Here is a 25,858-nt window from a genome sequence, read left to right as displayed (position 1 = left end):
ATCTGCAAATGACATGATACCATGCAAAGAAAACCCTAAAGATGCCACCAGAAAACTGCTAGAGCTCAGCACTGAATTTGGTGAAGTTGGAGGATATATAATTAATATATTGACATCTGGAGCATTTCTGTACACTAACAGTGAACTACCAGAGAGATTAAGTAAACAATTCCATTTACCATCTCATCAAAAAGACGAAACTACTTAGGGAGAAACCTATCTAACGAGTTTTTGTAAAAGACTCATACTCAGAAAACTCTAAGACACTGACGAAAGAAATGGAAGATGACAAATACACGGAAAGGTGCAACATATTCATCGATTAGAAGTATATGTCCAAATAATCATACTACCCAAGGCAATCTAGTATAGATTTCACTGCAATCCCTCTCAAACTACTGATGGCATTTTTTCACAAAACTAGAATAAAAAATTTCAAATTTATATAGAGATGCAAAAGATCTCGAATAGCCAAAGCAAACTTAAGAAAGAAGGGAGCTGGAGGAATCAGCTTCCGTGGCATCAGACTATACTACAAAGCTACAGTCATCGAAACAGTATGATACTGTGCCAAAAATAAGCACACAGTTCAATAGAAAACCATAACCTGAAAACAGAGGTCCCAGAAATAAACTTACACACCTATGGTCAACCAATCTATGACAAAGGAAGCAAGAATATACAAAAGAGAAAAGACAGTCTCTTCAATAAGTGGTGCTGGGAAAACTGGACAGTTACATGTAAAAGAATGAAATTAGAACACTCTCTACCACCACGACAATAAAGAAATGGATTAAAGACATAAATGTTAAGACCAGATACTATAAAATTGCTAGAGGAAAACACAGGCAGAACACTCTTTGAAATGAACACTCTTTTCAGATGCACCTCCTACAGTAATGAAAAACAACAGCAACAACAAAACAATACGTCCTGATTAAACTTAAGAGCTTTTGGACAACGAAGGTAATCATAAACAAAAAGGCAGCCCACAGATGGGGAGAAAAATCTCTGCAAATGAAGCGAACAACAGGAAAATCTCCAAAATATACAAACAAATCATGCAGCTAAAAAACAAAAAGACCCAAAAAACCCAATTGAAAAATGGGCAGAAGAACTAAATAGACATTTCTGTAAAGAATCCATACAGACGGCCAAAAAACAGATGAAAAGATAATACCACTAATTATTAGAGAAAATGCAAGTCCAAACTACACTTAGGCATCACTTCACACGGATCAGAATGGCCATCAGCCAAAAGTCTGCAAATAATAAAAGCTGGAGAGGGTGCGGAGAAAAGGGAACCCTCTTACACTGTTGGTGGGCATGTAAATTGGTGCAACCACCATAGGGAACGGTATGGAGGCTCTTTAAAAAACGAAATACAGAACCACCATATGATCCAGTCATCCCATTTCTGGGCATCAATCCAGAGAAAACCGTAACCTGAAAAGACAGCTGCACCCTTAGGTCATCGCAATGCTGTTCACAAGAGTCAAGACATGAAACCAACCTAAATGACCCTCAACAGAGGAATGAGGATGTGGTACCTACATGCAACAAAGTATCACCCAGTCGTAATACAGAACAAATAATGCCATTCACAGCAACACGGACGGACCTAGAGGTTATCGCACAAAGTGAAGTCAGAGAAAGACAAACGCCATATGGTATCACTTAAACGTGGGATCTGAAAAAATGATACAGGGCATCCAGATGGCAGAGGAGCAGGACACAGAGCTCACCTCCTCCCACAAACGTATCAGAAAAAATCTACATGCAGAACAATTCACAGAGACCATCTACTGAACGCTGGCCCAACAAGGACAAGACAATCTCCATACGACTGGGTAGAACAAAAGGAAAACAGAAGAGAGAAGAAGAATTGGGGCGGGACCAGCCTTCCTGAGAGGGAGCCATGAATGAGGGAAGAATCCCCACCCTGGGAGGCCAGCCAGCTAACAGGGAGAGCAGCCCGGATGGAGAGGGAGCCTCAAAGCCTCGGAGAAAAGCAGCTGGACAGAGGAGGGCAGAGAGAGCTGCACAAACCACTGGTATCACCCGCCCCTGGACATCAGAGCCCGAGACACCTGGGCAGGGGCTGGGAGGTTGGGGCTTTGGCGGCCAGTTCTGGGGAGAGGACTAGGGTTGGCTGTGCAGAAACAGCCAGAGCGGGGTAGGGAGCAGGGTACCACAGCCTGCCAGAGAAGCGAGGCGACAGTGTTTAGCAGCTGGGGGGACCACCCCAGAAACTTCCTTCTCTGTGCACATGAAGCCTCTCAGGTGGCAGGGCACCTCTTGCATGGGCTATAGGGGCAGCTACAAACCACCACAACCATCTCCAACTCCAGAGGTGGGCAGAGCCTGCCACCACTGAGGGTCCCCTGAAAAAGCACCACCTGCTGCCCCAGTCACCCCAGGGGCTGCCACCCCCACCTGGCGGTCACTGCCACAGGCCTGCAGGCACGACCCAATGCCCCCACCTCCTGGGAAACGCTGCAAGCTGGGCACCTGCACACTTATCAAGGGGATAACGGCCTGCACACACTGATGAAAGAGACATCAAGCATCCAAACTGAAAGCAGCCCTCACACCAAAAAGGAGTAAACCCACTCGGGCTGCCCAGGGATGTGCCTGCATATAAAGAGCCCTCCAAAACTACAGTACATAATTGTTTTCTGTAAATTCACAGAGTAAGAAAAATGTAAACAGAATGAAAAAGCAAAGATACCACTCTCAGTTAAAAGAACATATTTTGGGAGTTCCCGTTGTAACACAGTGGTTAACAAATCCGACTAGGAACCATGAGGTTGCGGGGTCGATCCCTGGCCTTGCTCAGTGGGTTAAGGATCCAGCATTGCTGTGAGCTGCGGTGTAGGTCGCAGACGCGGCTTGGATCCCACGTTGCTGTGGCTGTGGTGTAGGCCGGCAGCTCTGGCTCCGATTAGACCCCTAGCCTGGGAACCTCCATACACTATGGGTATGGTCCTAGAAAAGGCAAAAAGACAAAAAATCATAACATATTTCCCCTGAAGGAGCAAAAAAAATGAACCAGACCTCTGCAGTCTAACAGACACCTGGTTCAAAAAGGAGGTAATGAAAACCATGAAGAAACTAGCAACAGCTTTCAACAGCAATGCAGATGTTTTTTTGAAGGGCCACACTGGCCTCATGTAGAAGTCCCCAGGCTAGGGCTTGAACTGGCGCTACAGCTGCCAGCCTACACCACAGCCACAGCCACGCCAGATCCAAGCCACATCTGCAACCCACACCACAGCTCATGGCAATGCTGGATCCTTAACCCACTGAGCAAGGCCTGGGATCAAACCCACATCCTCAAGGATGCTAGTTGGGTTCATCTCCGCTGAGCCACAACAGCAACTCCAGATTCCTTTAAAAGGGAACTAGAAACTACAAGAAGGAGCCAAGAAGAATCAGAAAATTCATTTGCCAAGACCAGAGCTGAGTTGAAGGTACTGAACAGCAGAATGAATACTACAGAGGACCTGGGAGCCGGAATGGTAGAAATCACCCAATCAGGACAGAATACGGAAAACCAAATGGAAAAAAAAAAATGCAAGCTCTCTGAGGGGTCTATGGGACTATACGGAGTGTGCCATCTACCCGCAACAGGGACTCCAGAAAGAGAAGAGCGAGCTAAGCTACTGAAAACATATGCGGAGAGATTATGGCTGAAGTTTCCCCAAATCTAAAGAAGGAAACAGATACCCAGGCACAGAAATCACAGAGGGTTCCCGACAAGATGAACCCAAAGAGGCCGAGAGCAAGACTCCGTGTCATAGAAATGGCCAAAGCTGAAGATGAGGAGAGGAGCCTAAGGCAGCAACAGAAGAACAATGAGGCAAGTATAAGGGAACCCCCGTAAGGCTCTCAGCTCATCTGTCTAGAGAAACTCCACAGGCCGGAAGGGAGAGGAAGGATGTAGTCAAACGTCTAAAAGAGAGAAAACTGCAACCCAGCATCCTCTACCCAACAAGACTAGCATTTAAAATAGGCAAAATGAAGAATTTCTCTGACAAGCAAAGACAGAAAGAACACGGCCATCCTAAATTAAGCCAATCCTAAAGGAAAACAGGAAAGAAGAAGATCCAGGATGAAGGAAGGCACGACTGGCGAGCAATCGCTTGAACATGTCAGGACACAGATCGCAGCCAAAATCCCACCTGCGTAGGCGAACCCCCGCCCCCCCACGGAACAGCAACGGGACAAACATAAAGATGTGAAAAAGGTCAAACGCCTAAGAAGCGGGGAAGAAGAGTGAGAAGACAGAGAGTCCTTGTGGCTCAGCAGCAACAAACGTGACTAGCAACCATGAGGATGTGGGTTCGATCCCTGGGCTTGCTCAGTGGGTTAAGGACTTGCTGTGAGCTGTGGTGTAGGTTGCAGATGCAGCTTGGATCTGGCATTGGTGTGGCTGTGGGGTAGGCCAGCAGCTATGGCTCCAATTCAACCCCTAGCCTGGGAACCTCCAAATGCTGTCGGTGTGGCTCTAAAGAAAAAAGAGGAAAAAAAAAAAAAAAGAAGGAAAGGAAATATAGATTCTTTAGAGTGTTTGAGCCTATGTGATCATTAGTCTAAAGTCAGCAGACACAGGAAAGGGTTAACATACTTGGAAAACAAAGCGACCACAAATAAAAAACAAGAAATAGGCGTTCCCATCGTGGTGCAGCAGAAACAAATCCAACTAGGAATCATGAGGTTGCAGGTTCAACCCCTGGCCTCACTCAGTGGGTTAAGGATCTGTTGTTGCCGTGAGCTGTGGTGCAGGTTGCAGACGCAGCTCAGGGCTAACATCGCTGTGGCCATGGTGTAGGTCGGCAGCTGTAGCTCCAATTCAGCCCCTAGCCTGGGAACCTCCACATGCTGTGGGTGCAGCCCTAAAAAGAAAACAACCACCACCACCACCCAACCAACCAAATAATAAATTCACAAAAACCAACAAGAAGAGGACTCAGGGGAGTTCCCGTCATGGCGCAGTGGTTAACGAATCTGACTAGGAACCATAAGGTTTCGGGTTCGATCCCTGGCCTTGCTCAGTGGGTTGAGGATCCAGCGTGGCCGTGAGCTGTGGTGTAGGTCGCAGATGCGGCTCAGATCCCGAGTTGCTGTGGTTGTGGTGGAGGCCAGTGGCTACAGCTCCAATTAGACCCCTCACCTGGGAACCTCCATGTGACGTGGGTGCGGCCCTGGAAAAGACAAAAAAACAAAAACAGGAAAAGCAAAGAAGGAAACTATTTAATGACAAAACAATCCATTCAAGAAGAGGATATTACGATCATTAATACACACGCCCCTGACATAGGAGCACCCGATACATACAACAAATACTAACAGACATAAAAGGAGAAATCGATGGGAACGCAAGAGCAGGAGACTTCAACACCCCTCACATCAACGGACAGATCCTCTCGACAGAAAACCAGTGAGGCAGCAGAGATCCTAAATGACGCAATAGAAAAAAGTTAGACTTAATTGACATTTTCAGGACATTACAGCCAAAAAACCAGAGTATACACTCTTTTCAAGTGCACATGGAACATTCTTTAGGACACTATGTACTGGGCCATGAAAATAACCTCGAGCAATTTTAAGAGTTTAGAAATTATTTCGAGTATCTTCTTTGACCACACTAACATGAAATGAGAAATAAGCCACAGGAAAATAAATGAGAATAAGCTGACCACACAGAGACTCAACAATATGCTACTAAAATACCAATGCATCAACAAGGAAATAAAAAAGGAATTAAAAAATATCCTGAGGAGTTCCTGTCATGGCGCAGTGGTTAACGAATCTGACTAGGAACCATGAGGTTACAGGTTCGATCCCTGGCCTTGCTCAGCGGGTTAAGGATTCGGTGTTGCCGTGAGCTGTGGTATAGGTCACAGATGCGGCTCGGATCCCGCGTTGCTGTGGCTGTGGCGTAGGCCAGTGGCTACAGCTCTGGTTTGACCCCTAGCCTGGGAACCTTCACATGCCGTGAGAGTGGCCCTAGAAAAGGCAAAAAGACAAAAAAACAAAAACAAAATAAAAAATATCCTGAGACAAATGACAATGAAAACATAACCATACAAAATCTAGGGGATGTGGCAAAAACAGTTCTCAGAGGGAAGTTCATAGTGATAACAGGCCTTCCTTTAAAACAAGAAAAACCTCAAAGCAAAATCTAACATTCCACCTCAAAGAATGAGAAAAAGAAGAACAAACAAAACCTACTGTCAGCAGAAGGAAGGAAATAATTTAAGATCAGAAAGGAAATTGATACATAGAGATTTAAAAAAACAAACAAAAACAATCAGTAAAACCAAGAGCTGGTTCTTTGAAAGGGTAAACATAATTGACAAACCTCTGGCCAGATTCTCCAAGAAGAAAAGAGAACCCAAATAAACAAAATGAGAAATGAAAAAGGAGAAATCTCAACTGATACTATGGAAATACGAAAAAACATAGTAAGTGAATAACATGCACAAATTATATGCCAACATTTGGCAACCTGGAAGAAATGCACAACCTTCTAGAAAGATACAGCCGACCGAAACTGAATCAAAAAGAAATAGATAATTTGAATGAAAGGATCACTAGAAATGAAACTGAATATGCAATTACAAAAAAAACTTAGTACAAACAAAAGTCCAGGATCAGATGGTTTTACAGACTAATTCTACCAAACATACAAAGAACTTATACCCATCATTCTTTTTTTTTTTTTTTTTTTTTTTGTCTTTTTAGGACCACACCTATGGCATATGGAGGTTTCCACACTAGCCATCTAATCGGAGCTTCAACTGCCAGCCTACACCACAGTCACAGCAACGCCAGATCCAAGCCGCATGTGCAACCTACACCACAGCTCATGGCAGTAGCCAATCCTCAACCCACTGAGCGAGGCCAGGGATCAAACCTGCAACCTCAAGGTTCCTAGTCGGATTTGTTTTCACGGCGCCACAATGGGAACTCCATCCATCCTTCTTAAATTCTTCCAAAAGACTGAAGAAGGAACACACCCAAAGACATTCTATGAAGCCACCGTGACCCTACCAAAACCAAAGCTACTACTACAAAAACAAAAAAAAACAAAAAAACAAAAAAACAATATCTTATGAATATAAGATGCAAAAATTCTCAACAAAATTTTAGCCAACCAACTATAACAACACATAAAAAAGATCATACACCACGACCAAGCGGGATTCATCATACGTTCATAAGGATGGTTCAACATACGCACATCACCCAACGCGTACACACTGGCAAAGGAGAGCTCAAAATCCACATCATCTCAGTAGACACAAAACCGCAAATCCATTCACGATAAAAACTCTTACTAACATGGGCACGGAGGAAACATCTCAACATGATAAAAGCCATGTATGACAAACCCACAGCAACTATAATACTCAGAGAAAAGCTGAAAGCCTTCTTGCTAAAATCTGGAACAAGACAAGGATGCCCAATTTTTACTCAACACAGTAATGGAAGTCCAAGGCACAGCAATCAAACAAAAGAAATAAAAGGTATCCAAATTCGGCAGAGAAGAGGTGCAAGTGTCACTGTATGCAGATAACATGATACTATATATTAGAGAACCCTAAGGACTCCACACAAAAACTACTTGATCTGATCAACGAATTCAGCAAAGTAGCAGGATAAAGATTAACATTCAGAAACGGGTTGCATTACTGTATACTAAGAATGAAATATTAGAAAACAAATACAAAAAACACCCTTTAAAATCGCACCAAAATAAAAAAAACACCTAGGAATAAACCTGACCCAGGAGGTGAAAGACTTATATGCTGAGAACTATAAAACATTAATCAAGGAAATTAAAGACGATTCAAAGAAATGGAATGATATGCCATGCTCCTGGACTGGAATAATTTATATTGTTAAAATGGCCATACCGGAGTTCCCTTTGTGGCATGGTGGAAACGAATCTGACTAGTATCCATGAGGATGCAGGTTCGATCCCTGGACTTGATCAGTGGGTTAAGGATCCAGTGTTGCCATGAGCTGTGGTGTAGGTCACAGATGTGGCCCAGATCTGGTGTTGCTGTGGCTGTGGTGTAGGCTGGCAGCTGCAGCTCTGATTCGACCCCAAGCCTGTGAACCTCCATATGCCTACAGGTGTGGCCCTAAAAAGCAAAAAAAAAAAAAGCCATACTACTCAAAGCAATCTACAGATTTAATGTGATCTGTATCAAATTACCCATGACATTTTCACAGAACAATCCCAAAATTTAAATGGAGCCACACAAGACCCAGAGTTGCCAAAGCAATCCTCAGGGGAAAAACCATGCAGGAGGCATAAGTCTCCCAGATCTCAGACAATACTACAGAGCCGCAGTCATCAAGACTGTGTGGTACTGGTACCACACAGACATACAGACCAATGGATCAGAATAAAGAGCCCAGAAAAAAACCCAGACATTTATGGTCAAATAATCTTCAACTAAGGAGGCAAGAGTATAAAATGGGAAAAAGACAATCTCTTCAGCAAGTGGTGCTGGGAAAACTGGACGCTGCATGTAAATCAGTGAAACTGGAACACGCCCTCACACCAGGCACAGAAATAAACTCGAAATGGCTGAAAGACTTAAACATAAGATAGGACACCATCAAACTCCTAGAAGAGAACATAGGCAGGAACATTCTCTGACATCAACCATGCAAATGTTTTCTTAGGTCAGTCTCCCACGGCAGTAGAAATAAAAAAAATAAATAAACCAACAGGCCCAGGCAAACTTACAAGTATTTGCACAGCAAATGAAACCATAAAAAACAAACAAACAAAAAACCAACAACAAACCCTCGGAATGGGAGAAAATAGTTGCAAATGATGCAACCTGTATGGCTTATTCTCCAAAATATACCAACAACTCATACAACTCAACACCAGAAAAACAACCCCAATCTAAAAACGAGCAGGAGACCTAAATAGTCATTTCTCCAAAGAAGACATACGGATGGCAGAAAAACACGTGAAAAGATGCTTAGCATCACTAGTTATTAGAGAAATGCAACCAAAACTCCTATGAGCTACCACCTCTCACCAGTCAGAGTGGCCATCATTAATAAGTGTACAGGAGTTCCCGTCGTGGCACAGTGGTTAACGAATCCGACTAGGAACCATGATGTTTTGGGTTCGATCCCTGTCCTTGCTCAGTGGGTTAAGGATCTGGCGTTGCTGTGAGCTATGGTGTAAGTTGCACACGCGGCTCAGATCTGGCGTTGCTGTGGCTATGGCTGTGCTATAGGGCAGCAGCTGCAGCTCTGATTAGACTCCTAGCCTGGGAACCTCCATATGATGAGGGAGCGGCCCCAGAAAAAAAAAAAAAAAGAGTCTACAAGTAACAAATACTGAAGAAGAATTCCCACTGGGTCAGCAGAAACAAACCCAACTAGCATCCAAGAGGATGCAGGCTCAATCCTTGGCCCCACTCAGTGGGTTAAGGATCTGGTGCTGCTGTGAGCTGTGGTGTAGGTCACAGACATGGGCTGGATTTGGCACTGCTGTATCTGTGGTGTAGGCCAGCAGCTGCAGCTCCAAAATGACCCTAGCCTGGGAACTTCCATGTGCCACAGGTATGGCCCAAAAAAGATAAAAAAGAAAAAATGCTCAAGAGGGCGTGGAGAAAAGGGGACCCTCCTACACTGTTTCTGGGACTGTAAACTGGTACAATCACTATGGAGAACAGTACGGAGGCACCTAAGAAAACTGAATATAGAATTACCCTATGACCCAGCAGTCCCACTCCTGGGCATATATCCAGACAGAACTACAATTCAAAAAGAACATGCAGCCCTGTGTTCACAACAGCCAAGACTCGGAAACAAGCTAAACGTCCATTGACAGATGAATGGATGAAGAAAATGTGGTATGTACACACAATGGAATACGACTCAGCCATAAAAAAGAACAAAATAATGCCAATTGCAGCACCATGGATGGAACTAGAGACTCTCATACTGAGAGAATTGACTCAGAGAGAGAAAGACAAACACTATGTGCTGCCACTTACACGTGGGATCTAACATATGGCACAGATGGATCTACCAACAGAAACAGACTCACAGACATGGAGAAGAGACCTGTGGTTGTCAAGGAGGAGGGCGGAGGGCATGGGATGGACGGGGAGTTTGGGGTGAGTCGTGTAAACTATTACATTTACAACAGATAAGCAGTAAGGTCCTACTGCACAGCAGAGGGAACGACATCCAATCTCCTGGGACAGACCAGGATGGCGTATTTAAAATAAGAATGTAAAAAGAGGAGTCCCCGTCGTGGCTCAGTGGTTAACGAATCCGACCAAAAACCACGAGGTTGCAGGTTCGGTCCCTGCCCTTGCTCAGTGGGTTAAGGGTTCAGCGTTGCCATGAGCTGTGGTGTAGGCTGCAGACTCGGCTCGGATCCTGCATTGCTGTGGCTCTGGCGTAGGTCAGCGGCTACAGCTCTGATGAGACCCCCACATGCTGCGGGTGCAGCCCAAGAAAAGACAAAAAAAAAAAAAAAAAGAATGTAAAAAGATCACACATGGGAGTTCCCGTCGTGGCTCAGCAGAAACGAACCCGACTAGTATCCAGGAGGTTGCAGGTTGGATCCCTGCACTCACTCCGTGGGTTAAGGATCCGGCATCGCCGTGAGCCGTGGTGTAGGTCACTTATGCCGCTCGGGTCTGGCCTGGCTGTGGCCTAGGCCAGCGGCTACAGCTCCGATTGGACCCCTGGTCTGGGAACCTCTAAGACAAAGAAGGTGATACCGAGGAACTTATCTACAAAACAGAAACAGACTCCCAGACCTCGGAAACAAACCTGTGTTTACCGAAGGGGACGGGTCTCGGGGAGGGACTCGCGGAGGGCTTGGGACTGGCGCACACGCCACCGTATGCGCACAGTGTGGCCCGGGGCGGTCTGCCGTCGGGCACAGGAACTCCACCCAGTGCTCTCTGATAACCTGCTCGGAGGAGGAACCTGTGAAAGCACGGATGTGTGCTCAGCCGCGCAGCTTGTAAACCAGCTCTACTTCAGTAATACTTAAAAAAATGCAACAGGGAACTCCTGCTGTGGTGTACAGGGTGAGGCATCTGGCATTGCTCAGGTTCAGTCCCTGGCCCAGGAACTTCCACATGACATGGTGTGGCCAAAAAAGCAGAAAAAAAGGAAAAAACAAAAACAAAAGCAGGCGTTCCCGCTGTGGCACCACGTGATCGGCGTCTCTGGAGCCCTGGGCGCAGGTTCAGCAGCCAGCCTGGCGCAGCGGGTTAAGGATCCAGCACCGCCACAGCCCCGGCTCGGCTCACGACGATGGCTGCGATGTGATCACGGGCCCAGGAGCTTCCACAGGCTGGGGGGTGGCCAGAAAGGGAGGGGAGACCCCTTCTCCTAAATCTTCCCAGCGTCTCCATTTGTAACCGTCGGAACTGAAAACACCACAGATACCCACCAACAGGTACACTGATGCAAACGTTTTTCTTTTGTCTTTTTAGGGCCACACCTGCGGCGTATGGAGGCTCCCAGGCTAGGGGGCGAATCGGAGCTGCAGCTGCCAGCCTCCACCACAGCCACAGCCACGCCAGATCCGAGCTGCGTCTGCCACCTACACCACAGCTCACGGCAACACTGGCTCCTTAACCCACTGAGCAAGGCCAGGGATCGAACCCACAACCTCAAGGTTCCCAGTTGGATTCGATAACCACTGCGCCATGAGGGGAACTCCAATACAAACGTTTTTCCAAATCTGCACAGTGGAACATGACTCTGCTATAAAAACAATGACGTATCTGTACATGCAACGTGGATAATCTAAAAATCATCACGATACATTTCCAAAAGCCAGGAAAAATGACTCCATTTAATCAATGTAAATTTTACTTTCAGGTGAAATTGTAAGAAACGCAACCCAGTTGATAATGAGAAAACAGAGTTAGAGGATGGCGGGCAAAGGGAGGGACCAGAGAGAGGGATCCGGCGGGAGCATGGAGACACCTCGAGGGGGGGAGTCGTCGCTCCTCGGATGCTGATGAAGCCGCGGGGCTGCAGACAGCGAAACTCAGCAAGTGTCCACTTCACACAGCAGCGTCCTTAGCGTGGCCGTTAAAACGCAACACAGCTGTTACGAAAAAATAACTGCACGGCGACGTTACTTGTCTTTCTAGTGTAGTAGGAATTTCCTCAATATGCATCTCTTCACTTGGAATAAAATAAAATAGCCCCAACCAAAAACCCAGCATGGTACTGGCCAAAGAACAGGCACGCAGATCAACGCAACAGAAGAGAGAGCCCCGAAATAACCCCAGGCATCTGTGACAAAGGAGGCGAGAACACAGGACGGAGAGAAGACGGTCCCCTCAGTAAGAGGTGCTGGGACCACTGGACAGCCACCTGTCAAAGAACGAAACTGAAACACTGACGCCACGCACAAAACACACCCCAAATGGATTAAAGACCAAAGCAGAAGACGGAAAGCATAAAACTCCCAGAAGAAAACGCCGGCAGAACACCCTGTGACATACATCACAGCATTACTTCTCTTGGATGTGTTTCCTTAGACAAAGGAAACAAAAGCAACACTAAATAAATGGGACCTAATGAAACTTAAAACCTTTTACACAGCAAAGGACACCATCAACTGAATGAAAGGACAATCTACTGAATAGAAGAAGGTATCTGCAAATGTTATGACCCATAAGGGTTACTATCCAAAGTTCATAAACAGCTTATACAACCCAGGATAAAAAAAAAAAAACACGGGGAGTTCCCATCGTGGCGAAGCGGAAACGAACCCAACTAGGAACCATGAATTGTGGGTTTGATCTCTGGCCTCGCTCAGTGGGTCAAGGAGCCCGCATTGCTGTGAGCTGTGGTGTAGGGCGCAGACACGGCTCGGGTCTGGTGTTGCTGGGGCTGTGGTGTAGGCCAGCAGCTGTAGCTGTGATCAGACCCCTCGCCTGGGAACTTCCACATGCCATGGGTGCAGCTCCCAAAGGACAAAAAGACAAAATAAATAAAAGATAGTGGGTCCAAGTCCCCTCCTGAGCCAGGGATTGTGAGCTCCAGGCTGAGGGGTGGGTGAGTTCAGGTCCCAATTTGAGTTCTGGTTGGATTCAAGCCCCACCTGAGAAGGAGTGGGGTTTCACAACTACTAGCGGAATATTCTCCACGACAGACCACCTGTTGAGCCAGAAAATAAATCTTAACAAATTTAAGAAGACTGAGATCATTAAAATATACATACACACGTTGGCATCGAACCTGAGCGGACATGTTTCCAAAGAGGAAATGCAGGTGACCCACAGGCCCGGGAAAGGATGTGTCACACTCACAATCAGAGAGACCCAGTCAAAACCACGGGAGCCATCACCTCGTACCTGTCACAACAGCTCATCGAAAAGAGCAAATACCAAATGCTGGTGAGGCTGTGGACAAAGGGGACCCCGGGCACTGCTGGCGGGAGGGAAACTGGTGCAGCCGCTGTGGAAACGGTGTGGACGGTCCTCAAAAACCAACAACGCAACTACCGCAAGACCCAGCAACTCCGTTCCTATGTACTGACCCGGAAGAAAGGAGAACTCGAACTCAAAGGACGCACGCATCTCAGTGTTCTCGGCAGCACTCTTCACAAGTGACCAGGGTACGGAAGACCCCAAGAGTCCATCAACAGACAAATGGACCAAGAGTCAGTGTGTGTGTCCACACACACGTACGTACAATGGAACATGAGCCACAAAGAAGAAATACTGCCACTTGCAGCTCTGTGGACAGACCTGGAGCCTACTACGCTCAGTGAAATAACTCCGGAGAAGTACGAAGAATCTATGTCATCGCTTCTACGTGGCGTCTCAAGAAGTAAAACAAAGGAATAAATACAGCAAGAGAGAAACAGACTCACTGAGAACAAACCAGGGGTCACCACTGGGGAGGGGGAGGGGCACGATATGGGTGGGGATTAAGAGACACAAACTATCAGGTATAAAATAAATAAGCTACAAGGCTACACTGTACAGCGCAGGGGACATAGCCAGTATTTTACAGTAACTTTTTTGCTTTTATCTTTTTTTTTTGGCATAAGGAGTTTCCCGATCAAATCCAAGCCACAGTCACAGCCTGCGACAACACTAGATCCTGTCACCCACTGTGCTGGGCCAGGGATCTAGCCTGTGTCCTGGTGCTGCAGAGACATCACCTGTCCCATTGCGCCACAGTGGAAACTCCCATAATAACTTTAAGTGGAGCAGAATCTGCAAAAATAGTGCATCGCTGTTGTACATCTGAAACCAACATTGTAAATCAACTCTGTTACAATAAAAATTTTAAAAAGCTTTTGAAACAGTAGAGGCGCATCACAGAAAACTCCAAAGACACAGAGAGTGCAACGTCCATCTCCTCCCCTTCGCTCTCCCCGGCCTCCCAACTCCGAGGCACCCTAATGACCGAGTCCCAAGGATGCCCAAGGTGTGTCTGCCCGTACTCGTGTGCAGCATCCCCTAGTCTACCTGTGAGCCAGGGAACAGGTCCCTTCCATCACGGAGCAGCAAGCTCCACGCTCCCCTGCCCTCGCCTGCCCAGGCACCTCGGTCTGCGCGGGGGCCTCTCTACACCTGTCACAGCACTCGTCGGGACCAGCTGCCTCCTGGTGGGCATCTAGGTGCCCCTGCCCCTTGCTGTGAGCACAGCCAGAGCCCTGCACACACAGCGGCGCACTGGGCTCGGGCGGCTGCAGGAGGAGACCTGTAACCCAAATAGCTTCTCTGTCTGTGCACGTGGATTTGTCATAGTTAATACCTGACTCTGCTCCATCAAAGCGGCACCAGCTCACACCCCCCGGACAGTCAAGCCTTGGCCTCACCACCCTTGTCAGCGAGGCCTGAGGGGTGTCCCCGCCCAAAAAGCTTTCTCAGGACAGTTCTGTTGCATTACTATGCCTGGGAGCCAGGTCTGTCCCCCTTTCAAAGTTGGGATCACGTGACTTCCCTCCTTGGGGACTGTCTGTGCCTTTGTCATCTTTTCACTGGGTCTTGTCCTTGGTTTGTGGGCTGCTTTCTAGGAAATGAGCCCTTTGTCACATGGGCCACACGTTTCTTCTTCCAATTTGCCCTTGTATATTTTTTGATTTTGCCAAGAAAAAACGGCGTAAAATTATCCAAAGAAATTTATCATTTGCCTCTTTTATGACTTTGGGCGTCTGTGAGCCTCTCAACAGGCCTTCTCCACTCAGGAATATGGACAAAATTGGCCTGTTTTTACAGGTTTTTTACATTTCAGTCTGAGACAGCTGGAACTTATTTGCTCTAGGTGTGAGATAACAACTGTATTTTTTCCAGCTGGTTCCTCAAGTCAACACTACTGAACGAGCCCTCTCTCCCTAAATACATGGAAAACTGCCTTTTATTCCAAAGTTCTATTTTATTTTTTGCCTTTTCTAGGGCTGCACCCACAGCATGTGGAGGTTCCCAGGCTAGGGGTCTAATCAGAGCTGTAGCCGCTGACCTACGCCAGAGCCACAGCAACGCGGGATCCGAGCTGTGTCTGCCACCTACACCACAGCTCACAGCAACGCCAGATCCTTCACCCACTGAGCAAGGCCAGGGATCAAACCCACAACCTCCTGGTTCCCAGTCGGATTTGTTAACCACTGAGCCACAATGGGAACCCCCCAAAGTTCTATTTTAAAATTTACCTTATCCACCTAAAGAGGTCCGTTCTGTGCCATTCAGGTTGGACCCGCAGTGCGTGTCCCCCTCCATCCTTCTCAAGCCTGGGTCTGCGGCCTGCGGGATGCCTGGCTGAGCCCATGGCTCTTCCGCCCTTTCCCAGGCGCCGGGCTGCCAGGTGCATCCACTTTTTCTAACCTTCACCTGAACTCAGGAAGTGAGGGCATCGCCTCCCAGCCACACCGACCCCCCTGTGCGCTGGGGGTCTTTCCCTGGAGAGGAGCTAGGGCTCACCGTGTGCTGAGTTGATGGGCCTGGCCACTCCCGGGCTACCCTCCACCCCACCGTCCCCGGAGACCACACTTCCACCCAGCCGCTCCCAGGGACACAACACACAGCTTGTTCAGAACTGAACTCATTTCCTTCTGGACAACCTGCTCCTGGCGTTGTTCCTTCAATACATCAACCACCCAAGCCAGACCCCACGCGGACAGGCTGCCAGGCGGTCCTAAGTAGCTGCGTGGTCCACCCGCCTCAGCCTGGTCTGGGGGCAGCTACGCAATCTGTTACTGCAGCATGTGCGAGAGACTCACGGCCTCCTTAAAGCTGTTCCGCACCTCGAGGCTGCAGAAAGAGGGACAGACAACCAGCGACCCTCTAGAGCCCTGAGATGGGTGGGGGGAGAGAGGGGAAGAAGCCAGAGCTAAGCATCAAAGGGAGTGGCTGGGGGGGGCTTCAGCTGGGAGGCTGGGGGAGCGCAGGCTGCCGCTTCTTCTCTGCACACCCCACAGGGTGGACTTTCACGGTGTGTTCCCCTCGCCCAACACGCAGCCATCCTCTACTAAATCCTGCAGCTTGTACTTCTTTAAGCAATTTTGTCCCAGTTGCTCCTGGTCTCACATTCTCCAGGGACCCTGGGTGCGCGTGTCCGGTACGTGTCCTGTGGTTACCCCTCATCAGGGGCACCACGGCTGTGTGGCTTCCCTGATGGAAAACGCCCTCGAGGGCAGACGCCAACCCTGCAGCGCTGCCAAGCCCAGCCCTGCGCCCTCTCCAGCGGTTGACCGCAGCTGCGCACACACGCACCCCACACCCCACGCCTGGGGCCTTCACTCTCTCCTCCGCCCCTGGGCCACCCCGTCCCAGCTCTTCCTCTTCTCCAGGCTGTGGCATGAGGGCTCCCAGCACCACCAGCCAGACCGTGACCCCCTGGGGCGACGACCTCAGCAGGGATGGAGGAGAAGGGAACAGTGATACGTATGCTGAGGACACTCCAGCCACTCTGTCCCCAGTTTGCGTGCCGTTCCTTTCCTCCGAAAGGACCTCTTTACCAGCGACCTCAAGGTAGGCCTGTGCTCCAAAGCGCACGAGCCTCCGCCCGCCTTCAAACGACGGCACACGCAGCTTCTCCAGCCCCCCTCGCTTACTGTCCCATCACCGCCATCCCCCCCCCCCCACCTCGGCCCTCAGGCTAGACGGACTCGGAGCGTGGGCCCCGCGGCACCCGGCCCGCCGCAGGCGCCCGAGAAACGCCTGCGGGATCCCACGTTGGACCTCGCCCAGGCCTCCGCACACAATCCTGTAACAACGAGGAAAGGCTCGCGGACCGGGTCCCTCGCGCAAGCCCCAAACCCAGCCCTGCGCCCTGAGCCACCTACCTGGCCGAGAACAGGTGCTCGGGAGACTCTGCTGCAGCTGCAAGAGCCGAAGAGGGAACGGAGGAGGCGGGTCTCCTTCGAGGGAGGCGACGGGCCCCGGTGGGAACGAGCCGCCCCCCGTCCCGTCGCCCCGGCCGCCCCCCCGCCGGCCCCGCTCACCTGTAGGCCCAGGGCGACACGCTGCGCAGGTTGGTGGGCGGCCGGAAGCGGCGGTCGGCGGGCCTGCCCCCGGCCGGGCAGCTGGCGTTGCGCGCCTGCTCGCGCGGGCCCAGCTGCAGCGTGTGGTGGAAGGCGCCGAGCACGCCGGCCGCCAGCCGCCCGTACAGCTGCTCCAGGAGCTCCTCGGGCCGGTCCGCGCAGCCCCGCGCCCGCGCCGGCCGCCGGCCTGCCCGCGGGGCGCCCCCCGCCCGGCCCGGCGACAGCGCCAGCAGCACGCCGGCCACCAGCGCCCAGACCTGCGGGACAGGCCGCGCTCAGCGCCGCGCGGAGAAGGGGCCCGCGGCCCGCCCCGCGCCCCCTGCGCCCCCGCCCCGCGCCCCCGCGCCTCCCGCGCGCCCCCGGCCCTGCGCCCCCCGCGCCCCCGCCCCGCGCCCCCGCCCCGAGGATGGGTGCGGACCACGCGGGCCCCCGCGCGCCCTCCCCGCCCGCGCGCCGCCCGCGGGCACCCCGGGGCCCTGCGCCGCGCCGGCCCGCGCGCCCCCCGCCGCCGCCGCCCCGAGCCGGGGTCCGCGTGGGGCGCGGGTGCGCGGTGCGCGTGTGCGTCTGCCGGCCGGGCTGCTGCGCCGCGGGCTGCGAGTGCCTGTGACGGCGCCGCGGGCCCGGCGGCGGCCCCTGCGAGTCCCGGGCGCGCGGGCCGCACGAGGCCGCCCCGGGCCGGGAGCGAGACGCCGGCCGCCCGCGCCGCGCACTCACCGGCGGCCCCAGCATCTCCCCAAAGCGCCGGCGGTGGTCGCGGAGGCGCGGACACGTCCGAGCGGAGCCGCGCGGCGCTGAGCGGAAGGAGGCGGCCTCGGTTGGAAGGGAAGTCGGACAGGTTCTGGCCGGTGGGAAGAGCCTCCGGGAGGAACGCTCTCCGCGAACGGGAGCGGCCACCTGGAGACGGAGCGCGCGGAGCCTGAAGGAGCCTCTTCGCCACGACGACGACTTCCTCTCGAGTCCGGGGCTCAGGGAAGCGCGCTGGGACTGACAGTGTTGCTCAGGTCGTGGGAGGGGGGGGGCGTTGCTCCTTCCCCGGGACACCCAGGAAGCGGCCGTTCGGCGCCCCTCGGGCAGCTCCAGCGTCCGAGCAGCACCCAGCCCGCCCAGCTCGCCCTCTCACGGCTGGCCTGGGCTTCCCTTGGGCGCTGGGCTGGGCGCTCCGGCCCCGCGAGGACGGGATTGTGAGTGCGAGCCGTCACGTACGATAGGCCCGAGATGCTGTAAATAAAGGAAATAAACAGAGGGACTCCGAGGAGCAGCAGCGAAATCGCTCATTTGTTCACTGTCAGTTACTGCGTCATGCCTTTCAGGTGGCAGGCTAAGGAAAAGGGTCGTTTTACAGCAGCCACGCAGCAAATAAAAACAGAAGACTGATAGCAGCTGAAAGGCTTTCGAACGTGTAGCACCTACCTACCTGATGCCTCCTTAAACGGTTTGCAGCTTTGGTACCTGCCAGCCTTGTAAACCATTGGTTACACTACATTTCAGTCATGCTGTGTAGAAAAACCACACTTTTGCACGCCTTGAATGTTCTATAACTGGAGAGTTTAGGCATGACTTCACTGCTGAAAATCCCACAGAAATCTCCAATTTAAGCCATTAAAGCAGTTTACAGCTTGGTGAGTAAACGTTTGAGGTGGCAAAACTTTTTCTCTGATTAGTAGGTACATTGTCTGTGTTCTTTGTTTCTGTGAAATGGGAATAAACCTATCAATACACAAACCCACAGTTCTGTTTTGTTTTAATTTGGTGAAGGTGTGGGAGTCCTTTAGGAGAAAGACCAGCCCTAGCAGGGTCTTTGTGAGAATTCCTGGGAATTCTCAGCGTCTCAGGACAGCTTATCAGAGATAAGTGGATACAGGGCTGGACGGCTGATGAGTCAACAGAGGACATTCCACTGATAACACAGCGCCTCCGCTCTCCTCCTGTTACTTGGAAACTAAAATGCTTACTTTCCCCTGGTTTTCATTTTGTGAAAGATTAAGTACAGAAAATGCCTGCCCGGCTGGGAGAACAGTAACATTCTGTCTTGTGATCCTGAACCATCGAGAAACGGCCCCATAAACAGGTGCAAAATGTCTGTAATCAGTTATCCTCAAAGCTGAACATGGGAACTCAACGCCACAGTGCAATCCAACATTAGGACAAGGGGGGAAAGGCAACACAACACTCAAAAGCAGCCTCATCGGGTTCCCTTGGAAATGAATGCCTCTGCAGTGTTCTGCACAGATCTTACCACCCCTGTGCGCAGGAGAGCTTGACTTAAAGCCATCTTCCTTCTTCCCCACGCCCCCATCACGCAGCCGCCCCAGTACCAGGCCCAGCTGGAGCGCCTTGGCACAGCCCAAGCTGCTGGGGAAAGGCTCTCAGGTCCGCGTGTGAGCGGCTGCTTCCACCTCCCTTCCTGGGTTACCTACCGCCTGGTGTGCGGATCCGACCCACCTTCCCTCCTGTAAAGGTCAGGTCCACACCTGGGTGTCCCGTGACCCCTGCGGGGGAGTTGCCGGATACCCCGGCCTCTGCGTGGTACCTTGGCGTCCACGGCCTTTGCTCCCCTCTCAGTCCTCAGCGTGCACCCACCCCCCGATGCGGCCCTCAGCAGGGGTGGCCTTCCGGACACCTGCTGCTCTCGGCGCCACACCTGTGGTGCCCTGATCTCGCGTCGTCTGAGCCTGCGCTCAGCCGGCCTTGTCTCCTTTCGTGTCTTGAGCTCATGATTCAACACAGCGCATCCTGGGAAGTACCCCAACTCCCTTGCTCCTTTGGACCTCTGTTCTCTTCGCCTGGAACAACCCCAACTTTGGTAAAACTCATACACCTGGGCTGCCCGGACTGTGTTCTGACGGAGTCCACTCGTCTCAGAGGACGACCCATGGCATCACCTTCCGAGCTATATTCCTTTCCTGAGGGGACGCATTTCCCTTTCCGGCCTCAAAACTCTGCTGCCTGTTTCCCTCCTCGCCCCGTGCTCCGCACGCACTTCTTTTTTGCTTTTATTTTTTGTTCTACCGCCGCCGCCGCTGCCAACCTGCGTGCGTCGACTCCCTACGTCCCGCTGAGCTGTTTCCTGATAGGCTCGATAAACCTTTCTTGGCCCAGGCCCCACTCTGTCCACCGCCACACCTCTCCGCTCTATTTTGCAGCAAACTATCCTGACGTGTCTTTATTCCAGGCTCCAAGTCCTCACTTCCCAGGCTCTGCTCAACCCAAAGGGGCGTGCGTCCCCGGCACTTCGTGGCAAGGGCTTCGAACAACGTTGAAATCACACTCACTCTGACCCCGCCCATTCTGTCGGATTTTCCTGCGTCAGCTGACGCACTCCCTTTTACCTAGCGACTGATGTTTGCAGTGTGTCTTTCTGCACCTTTTCATTTGCATCCTGTCTGCCCTCGTATTTAAAGGGTCTCTTGGAGTTCCTGCTGTGAGCAGTGGGTTGAGGATCCGGTGCTGCTGCACCTGTGGAGTAGGTCACAGTTGCGGCTCGGATTCCATCTCTGGCCCAGGAACTTCCATATGCTGTGCTTGCAGCCAAAGAATAAAAGATAAAATGTCTGTTGTCACAGTCAGGTCTTCTTTGATCCAGTGGTGGCTCCTCATGCAGCGTCATTACTAACGGCACTGGGTTTAGGTCCTCTCATCCTGCCACTCGTTTTCTATTTGTTCAGCTGCTCTTCCTTTCCTTTTTCTTCCTTCAGCTGCCTTTCTTCTGGCTCAGCAAGTATTTTCATTATTGTACGTTACCTTTCATTTGCCTTCGTTTTGTTGTTGTTCTTTTTAGCCCCCCCACCCCCCAGCATGTGGAGGTTCCCAGGCCAGCAGGGGTCAAATCGGAGCTGCAGCTGCCGGCCTACCCCAGAGCCACAGCAACGTGGGATCCGAGCCACGTCTGTGAGCTACACCACAGCTCACGGCAATGCCGGATCCTTAACCCACCGAGTGAGGTCTGGGATCGAACTCCAGTCCTCATGGATACTAGTTGGGTTGGTTAACCACTGAGCCACGATGGGAACTCAATCTGGTATTTTCAAATGACCTGTTCACTAACCTTGACTTCTGCTGTGTCCAGTACATTGTTAACTGTGCCCAAATAACTTCAAATATTACCTCATTCCATCGGAGGTTATCCGCTTGGCTCTTGCTCATAGGCGCCAATGCTCTGTTGGAATTCTCCAACTTTTCAACCAATGTTTTATTTAACATACTCAACATGGTTATTTCGAAGTCCCTGTCTGAGATGCTGCCTGTATTACCTAAGTGTTGGCTTCTATTTATGTTTTCCTTTGCTTTCTGGACCTCTCTTATCTGTGTACTTTTGTCTTTGGCCACACCCACAGCATGCAGAAGTTCCCAGGCCAGGGACTGAACCCACGCCACAGCAGTGACAACGCTGGATCCCAAAGCACGAGGCCACCAGGGAGCTCCAGCTGTTGACTTTTATTATTATGTGCCACATGCTGCATACGGAAGAACTGTGGAAGCTGCACACGATTTGTCGCCGGAGGAAGCTCCCCTTTCCTCTGCTACTCAGAGAGGACTTGGAACCAACTCCCCCAACGCAAGCACGGACTGAGCTGGATGAGTTTCTCTCAGAGTCAGTCCGCTCCTGGTTCACGTGTCCTTCCAGGCTTTTGACCGAGAGCCTAGGCGATGTGTCTCCTTCCGCTGCGAAGGAGGGCAAGCCAGTCAGCTCAGTCCCTGGAGCCTTCACACTTCCAGCGTGAGCTCCTGCCCACAGCCTCACACACCGTCCGTGTCTCTGCTGCATTTGTGCCCTAAGGACCCGCAGACAGTGGGGAATCTAACTCTGAGCCTCGAGGCTCCGTCCCCCAGCACCAGCGCAGAGCTCAGCACAGGCCAGTGAGGACTGCGGGCTTCTCTACGGTTCTAGGATGTGGGGCTGACAGCACACAAAGGCTCCGCAAGCCTCTCTTCCCTGGGAGGGCCCCTTTCCGCGCCTCAGCCGATGTTCTGAGCTGGCAGACGCCCTAGAGATGAGTCAGCGGGATGTCGGCTCCTCCAGGAACAGTGCTCTCCTCTGACTTTCCTCCAGGGACGTGAGCACGTGTTTCTCCCTGGCCGTCAGAGCAGGAGCACTGGCCTCGCAGGGTCCAGGGCACCCTCCCTGGAACTGGAGGTCCCACGTGCTCAGCTCTGAACCCCCACCCCCATCACCTGTGGCCCCGCTCGGCGTTTGCTGCGTCATCTCTCTTCCCTGCCCTGCAGCCGTGTCTCCTATCCGCCCCCCAGGTGACCTCACTGGATTCCACTGCAGCGAGCTGTAGCTGTGCAAGCTGTAGCTGTAGGAGCTGTAGCTGTAGGAGCCGTAGCTGTAGGAGCAGTTGTACGCGGATGCAGCCCTGGATCTGTAAACTCACGAACTTCTCGTGTCTCCAGTCGGATGCTTCAGAGACACCTGGGTGGCTCGGTGCGTTAAGGATCCGGGGTTGTCGCTGCTGTGGCTCTGGCTCCATCCCTGACCCGAGAACTTCTATACATGCTGCGGGCGTGGCCAACGACGACAACAAAAGAGACACCCTGAATTTAACATGACTAAACCGTGACCACAGACGCCCCGCGATCCGCACCCACCTCTGAAGGCAACGCCAGCCGCTCGGTCCCCAGCCTCCAACTTGGCCACCATCCCCTCTGCCTCGCGACCCACATCCCATCCACTGGCAAGCCTTCGGCGCGCGGCCTCCGGAATGTGCGCGGGCTCGACCACGTCTTGGGACGTCTGCTAAAGACCTGCCCCGTCACTTCCGCCCTGTCGCCTCCCCCCGCCTGCCTCAGCCCAGCTGGCTCGGCGACACCCGGTGTGACCGCTGGTTCCCAAGGCTGAATCAAATCACCACACCTGCCTTCCTTGCGTAAAGCCTTCTAAGGGCACCTGTCAGTCCCAGAATGGGACCCCAACGCTGTTCTCCTCCGCGCCCCGGCCCTGCCTCCCTCGAGGACCCACCCGCTCCAGCAGCCCCTGACCCCTCCCACGTGCTGTCCCCGCTGCCCCAGGCCCTGTGGCCCTGCCGCGCCCGTCTTCCTGGTGGTGACACACGCCCGCGGCAGGGCTTCCCAGCTCCCGGTCAGGTGGTAACGGTACAAAATGAAACCCAAAGCTGCAAGACAAAAACGCTGCAGAAACTGGTCACTGCAACAACGCAACCTGTATCTCCCTTTCCTTCCCCGCCAGCAGCCTGTGCCCAAAACAGAAACTAGGCCTTTCCTACCCGACCAGCCCTTCCCTGCACGACCAGCTGCTCCCGGCCCCTCTGCTGCGGGTGAACCTGCTGGCGCTCTCGCTGCCCCCCGTCGCCTCCCCTCGCGGCTCCTCCGCACCTGCCATCCCGCCACTGTATTCTCACAGCTGCCCTCGGCAGCACCTCAGGTCCATCAGAGCCACGTTTTCTGTCTGTCTCCTCGGGCTCCGCGTCAGGCACGGCCACGGCCTCAGAGGCTCACCCCCGGGGGTGCCTGCGTCCACGGGGGGCCTCCCGGGAGATCGGGGCCTCCTTCGGGAGGGGGACCCTGCTCTGCCGTGGGCTTTCCTCCTCCTGCACCCAACAGGGGCGAGCGCGGCAGCAGCAACGCCAAGACAGAGGGGTCCCTAGGCGGAGCTGACGGAGACGCGGGCCCCGACCCCACACCCAGGGGCAGGTAGCGAGGCAGTCACGAGGCTGGCGGTGCTCAGAGCCGCTGGCGCCTCGGGCTGAGGGCAGAGAGGCTCTACGGGCTCGGAGTCTCCCCACTGCATCCTGGGCTGCGTCCCAAACCAACCTCAGCAGGGTTACTATCCCCATGAGGCCAGAGGTCCCAAGGCTCAGCTTCGAAACGCGGAGGAGTTTCGCTTAAATAAAACTCATCGGGAACAGGCTCCAGCCCAGTCCTTTTCAAGCTGCAAAGCAAGACGTCAGCATGGCGTTCCCAGCCTGAACTCGTCGTCGTAACGAAGTCATGGAAAAGAGCAGCACGCAGTGTAGTGAGAAGGGTGCGCTGTGGGCACACACGTTCTGATGGGCGCGCGGGCACGAGGGAGCGAGGGCTACAAGGCTTCCTTCTTGCTGCAGGTCGCTGGGCTACAGCATTAGTTTCACATGTGTTTAATTCCATTCCAACCAAAGCAAAACACAAACCCCTACTCACGGAACAGAATACACTTGTCTAAAGCTTGGGCAGGGTGCAAAATGACAGTCTGGACGTGCGCTCCAAAGCCGAGCGAGAGGGCTGTCCCGCAGGGCGCCGTCTCTCCCTCCGTGAGTAACAGGGTAAAATGTCCGTCACTCTGGAAGCAAATCATCCCCTAGCTCCTCATCCGCAAAATCATCCTCGTCGAGCCTCTTCTTGGCTGCCGTTTTTGGTCTCTCCGCCTGCGGGCCCAGAGGATCCACATAGGAGGCATCTAGGTTTCGAAGCAGATGGTCGCATGAGAGGGACGAATACGGAAAAGCCAGCCAGCCGACGCCGCACCCACCCGTCTCACCGTCAAACCTGAACGGCCCAGAACGAACAGAAACGCCCCCCGGTCACTGGAAATCCCATGCCAAGACCCCCGGCGCACTTGCCTGGCTCCCTGCTGCAGCTGCTCTCGTAAGGCGCGTCCGTCCCGGGCAGAGCGCGGAGCTGGGCGCGGAGCCGCTCGCTCTTGCTGCAGTTCTGGCCGCTGTCTGGAAACCCAAACAGACACGCTGGGGGAGCCGAAGGGCCGCCCTGCATCGCAAAGCTGCTTACCTCATCCGACGGACGGCCCGTTTCTGGGACGTCACTCTTGGCCCCTGAAATCTGGGAGCAGTGGTGGCGCCCGCTCGGCAGGTGTGCTGAGGCCCTGCGGCCACCACGACCTCGCAAGGAGCAGCCCAGCTGCGGGGACAGGAGGCGGGCTGTGCAGGGCCGGCAGGTGAGGAGCTGAGCTCGTGGCACAGGAAGGAAGAGGGTCGGGTGTGCCCTACACAGGAGTGTGGATTTTGGCCCAATTCAAAACTTCAGAAGGGACACAGCGTCCAAATACGAAATGAAAACAGTGCCCAAGAGAAGTCCACACAAAACGTAATAAATGGCAGCAAACCATTTAGGTCTCACACAGAGTAAACGAGAAACAATTTAAGGACTTCTGTGGCTCCGTGGGTTAAGGACTGGCGTGGCCGCAGCTGTGGTGTAGGTCGCAGAGCAGCTGGGGTTGAATCCCTGGCCTGGGAACTTCCATATGCAGCGGGTGCTGCCAAAGAAGAAATAAAAGAGTCATGCATTTTTCCTGCAAGCAGTTGAAACAGGTTCATTTCTTTCTAAGTTAACTTTGTAAAAACAAACTCCAGTACTGAAAATCCTGGAATGGACGGTTTC

The 25,858-nt window shown here is 52.3% G+C and overlaps 2 protein-coding genes and 1 long non-coding RNA gene across 5 annotated transcripts in view; 1 reads left to right on the top strand and 2 right to left on the bottom strand.

The window, feature by feature from the left end:
- The window catches only part of IL17D (interleukin 17D), a 37,036-nt gene extending 18,550 nt beyond the window's left edge, over nt 1–18,486 (bottom strand). Inside the window, exons 1-2 of the mRNA XM_021065436.2 lie at nt 18,242–18,486; nt 17,489–17,784 (exon numbers count right to left, since the gene is read on the bottom strand). Coding sequence (XP_020921095.1) covers nt 17,489–17,784; nt 18,242–18,256 — 311 coding nt within the window. The 5' untranslated portion in view covers nt 18,257–18,486. The remainder of the gene's footprint in view (nt 1–17,488; nt 17,785–18,241) is intronic.
- Nucleotides 6,718–16,948, top strand: LOC146398455 (uncharacterized). The gene is made up of 2 exons (XR_014818925.1): nt 6,718–10,615; nt 15,637–16,948. It is a non-coding gene; the product is annotated as an uncharacterized LOC146398455 (long non-coding RNA).
- Nucleotides 18,487–23,669: 5,183 nt separating the features above from the next.
- IFT88 (intraflagellar transport 88) overlaps nt 23,670–25,858 on the bottom strand; it is an 80,453-nt gene continuing 78,264 nt past the window's right edge. For 2 of the 3 annotated variants that reach the window (XM_084981220.1, XM_021065434.2), the window contains exons 25-26: nt 25,084–25,185; nt 23,670–24,920 (exon numbers count right to left, since the gene is read on the bottom strand). In XM_084981220.1, coding sequence (XP_084837346.1) covers nt 24,799–24,920; nt 25,084–25,185 — 224 coding nt within the window. In that variant the 3' untranslated portion in view covers nt 23,670–24,798. The remainder of the gene's footprint in view (nt 24,921–25,083; nt 25,186–25,858) is intronic. The other variant, XR_014818897.1, reaches the window with a different exon arrangement.

Source organism: Sus scrofa, chromosome 11 (genome assembly GCF_054392235.1).
Source record: "Sus scrofa isolate SSC_HxYL_T2T_F1_AM1 chromosome 11, Sscrofa_HxYL_maternal_Yorkshire_Landrace_v2.0, whole genome shotgun sequence".
NCBI classification, from domain to species: Eukaryota; Metazoa; Chordata; class Mammalia; order Artiodactyla; family Suidae; genus Sus; species Sus scrofa.
This window is presented reverse-complemented; position numbering and strand designations above follow the sequence as displayed.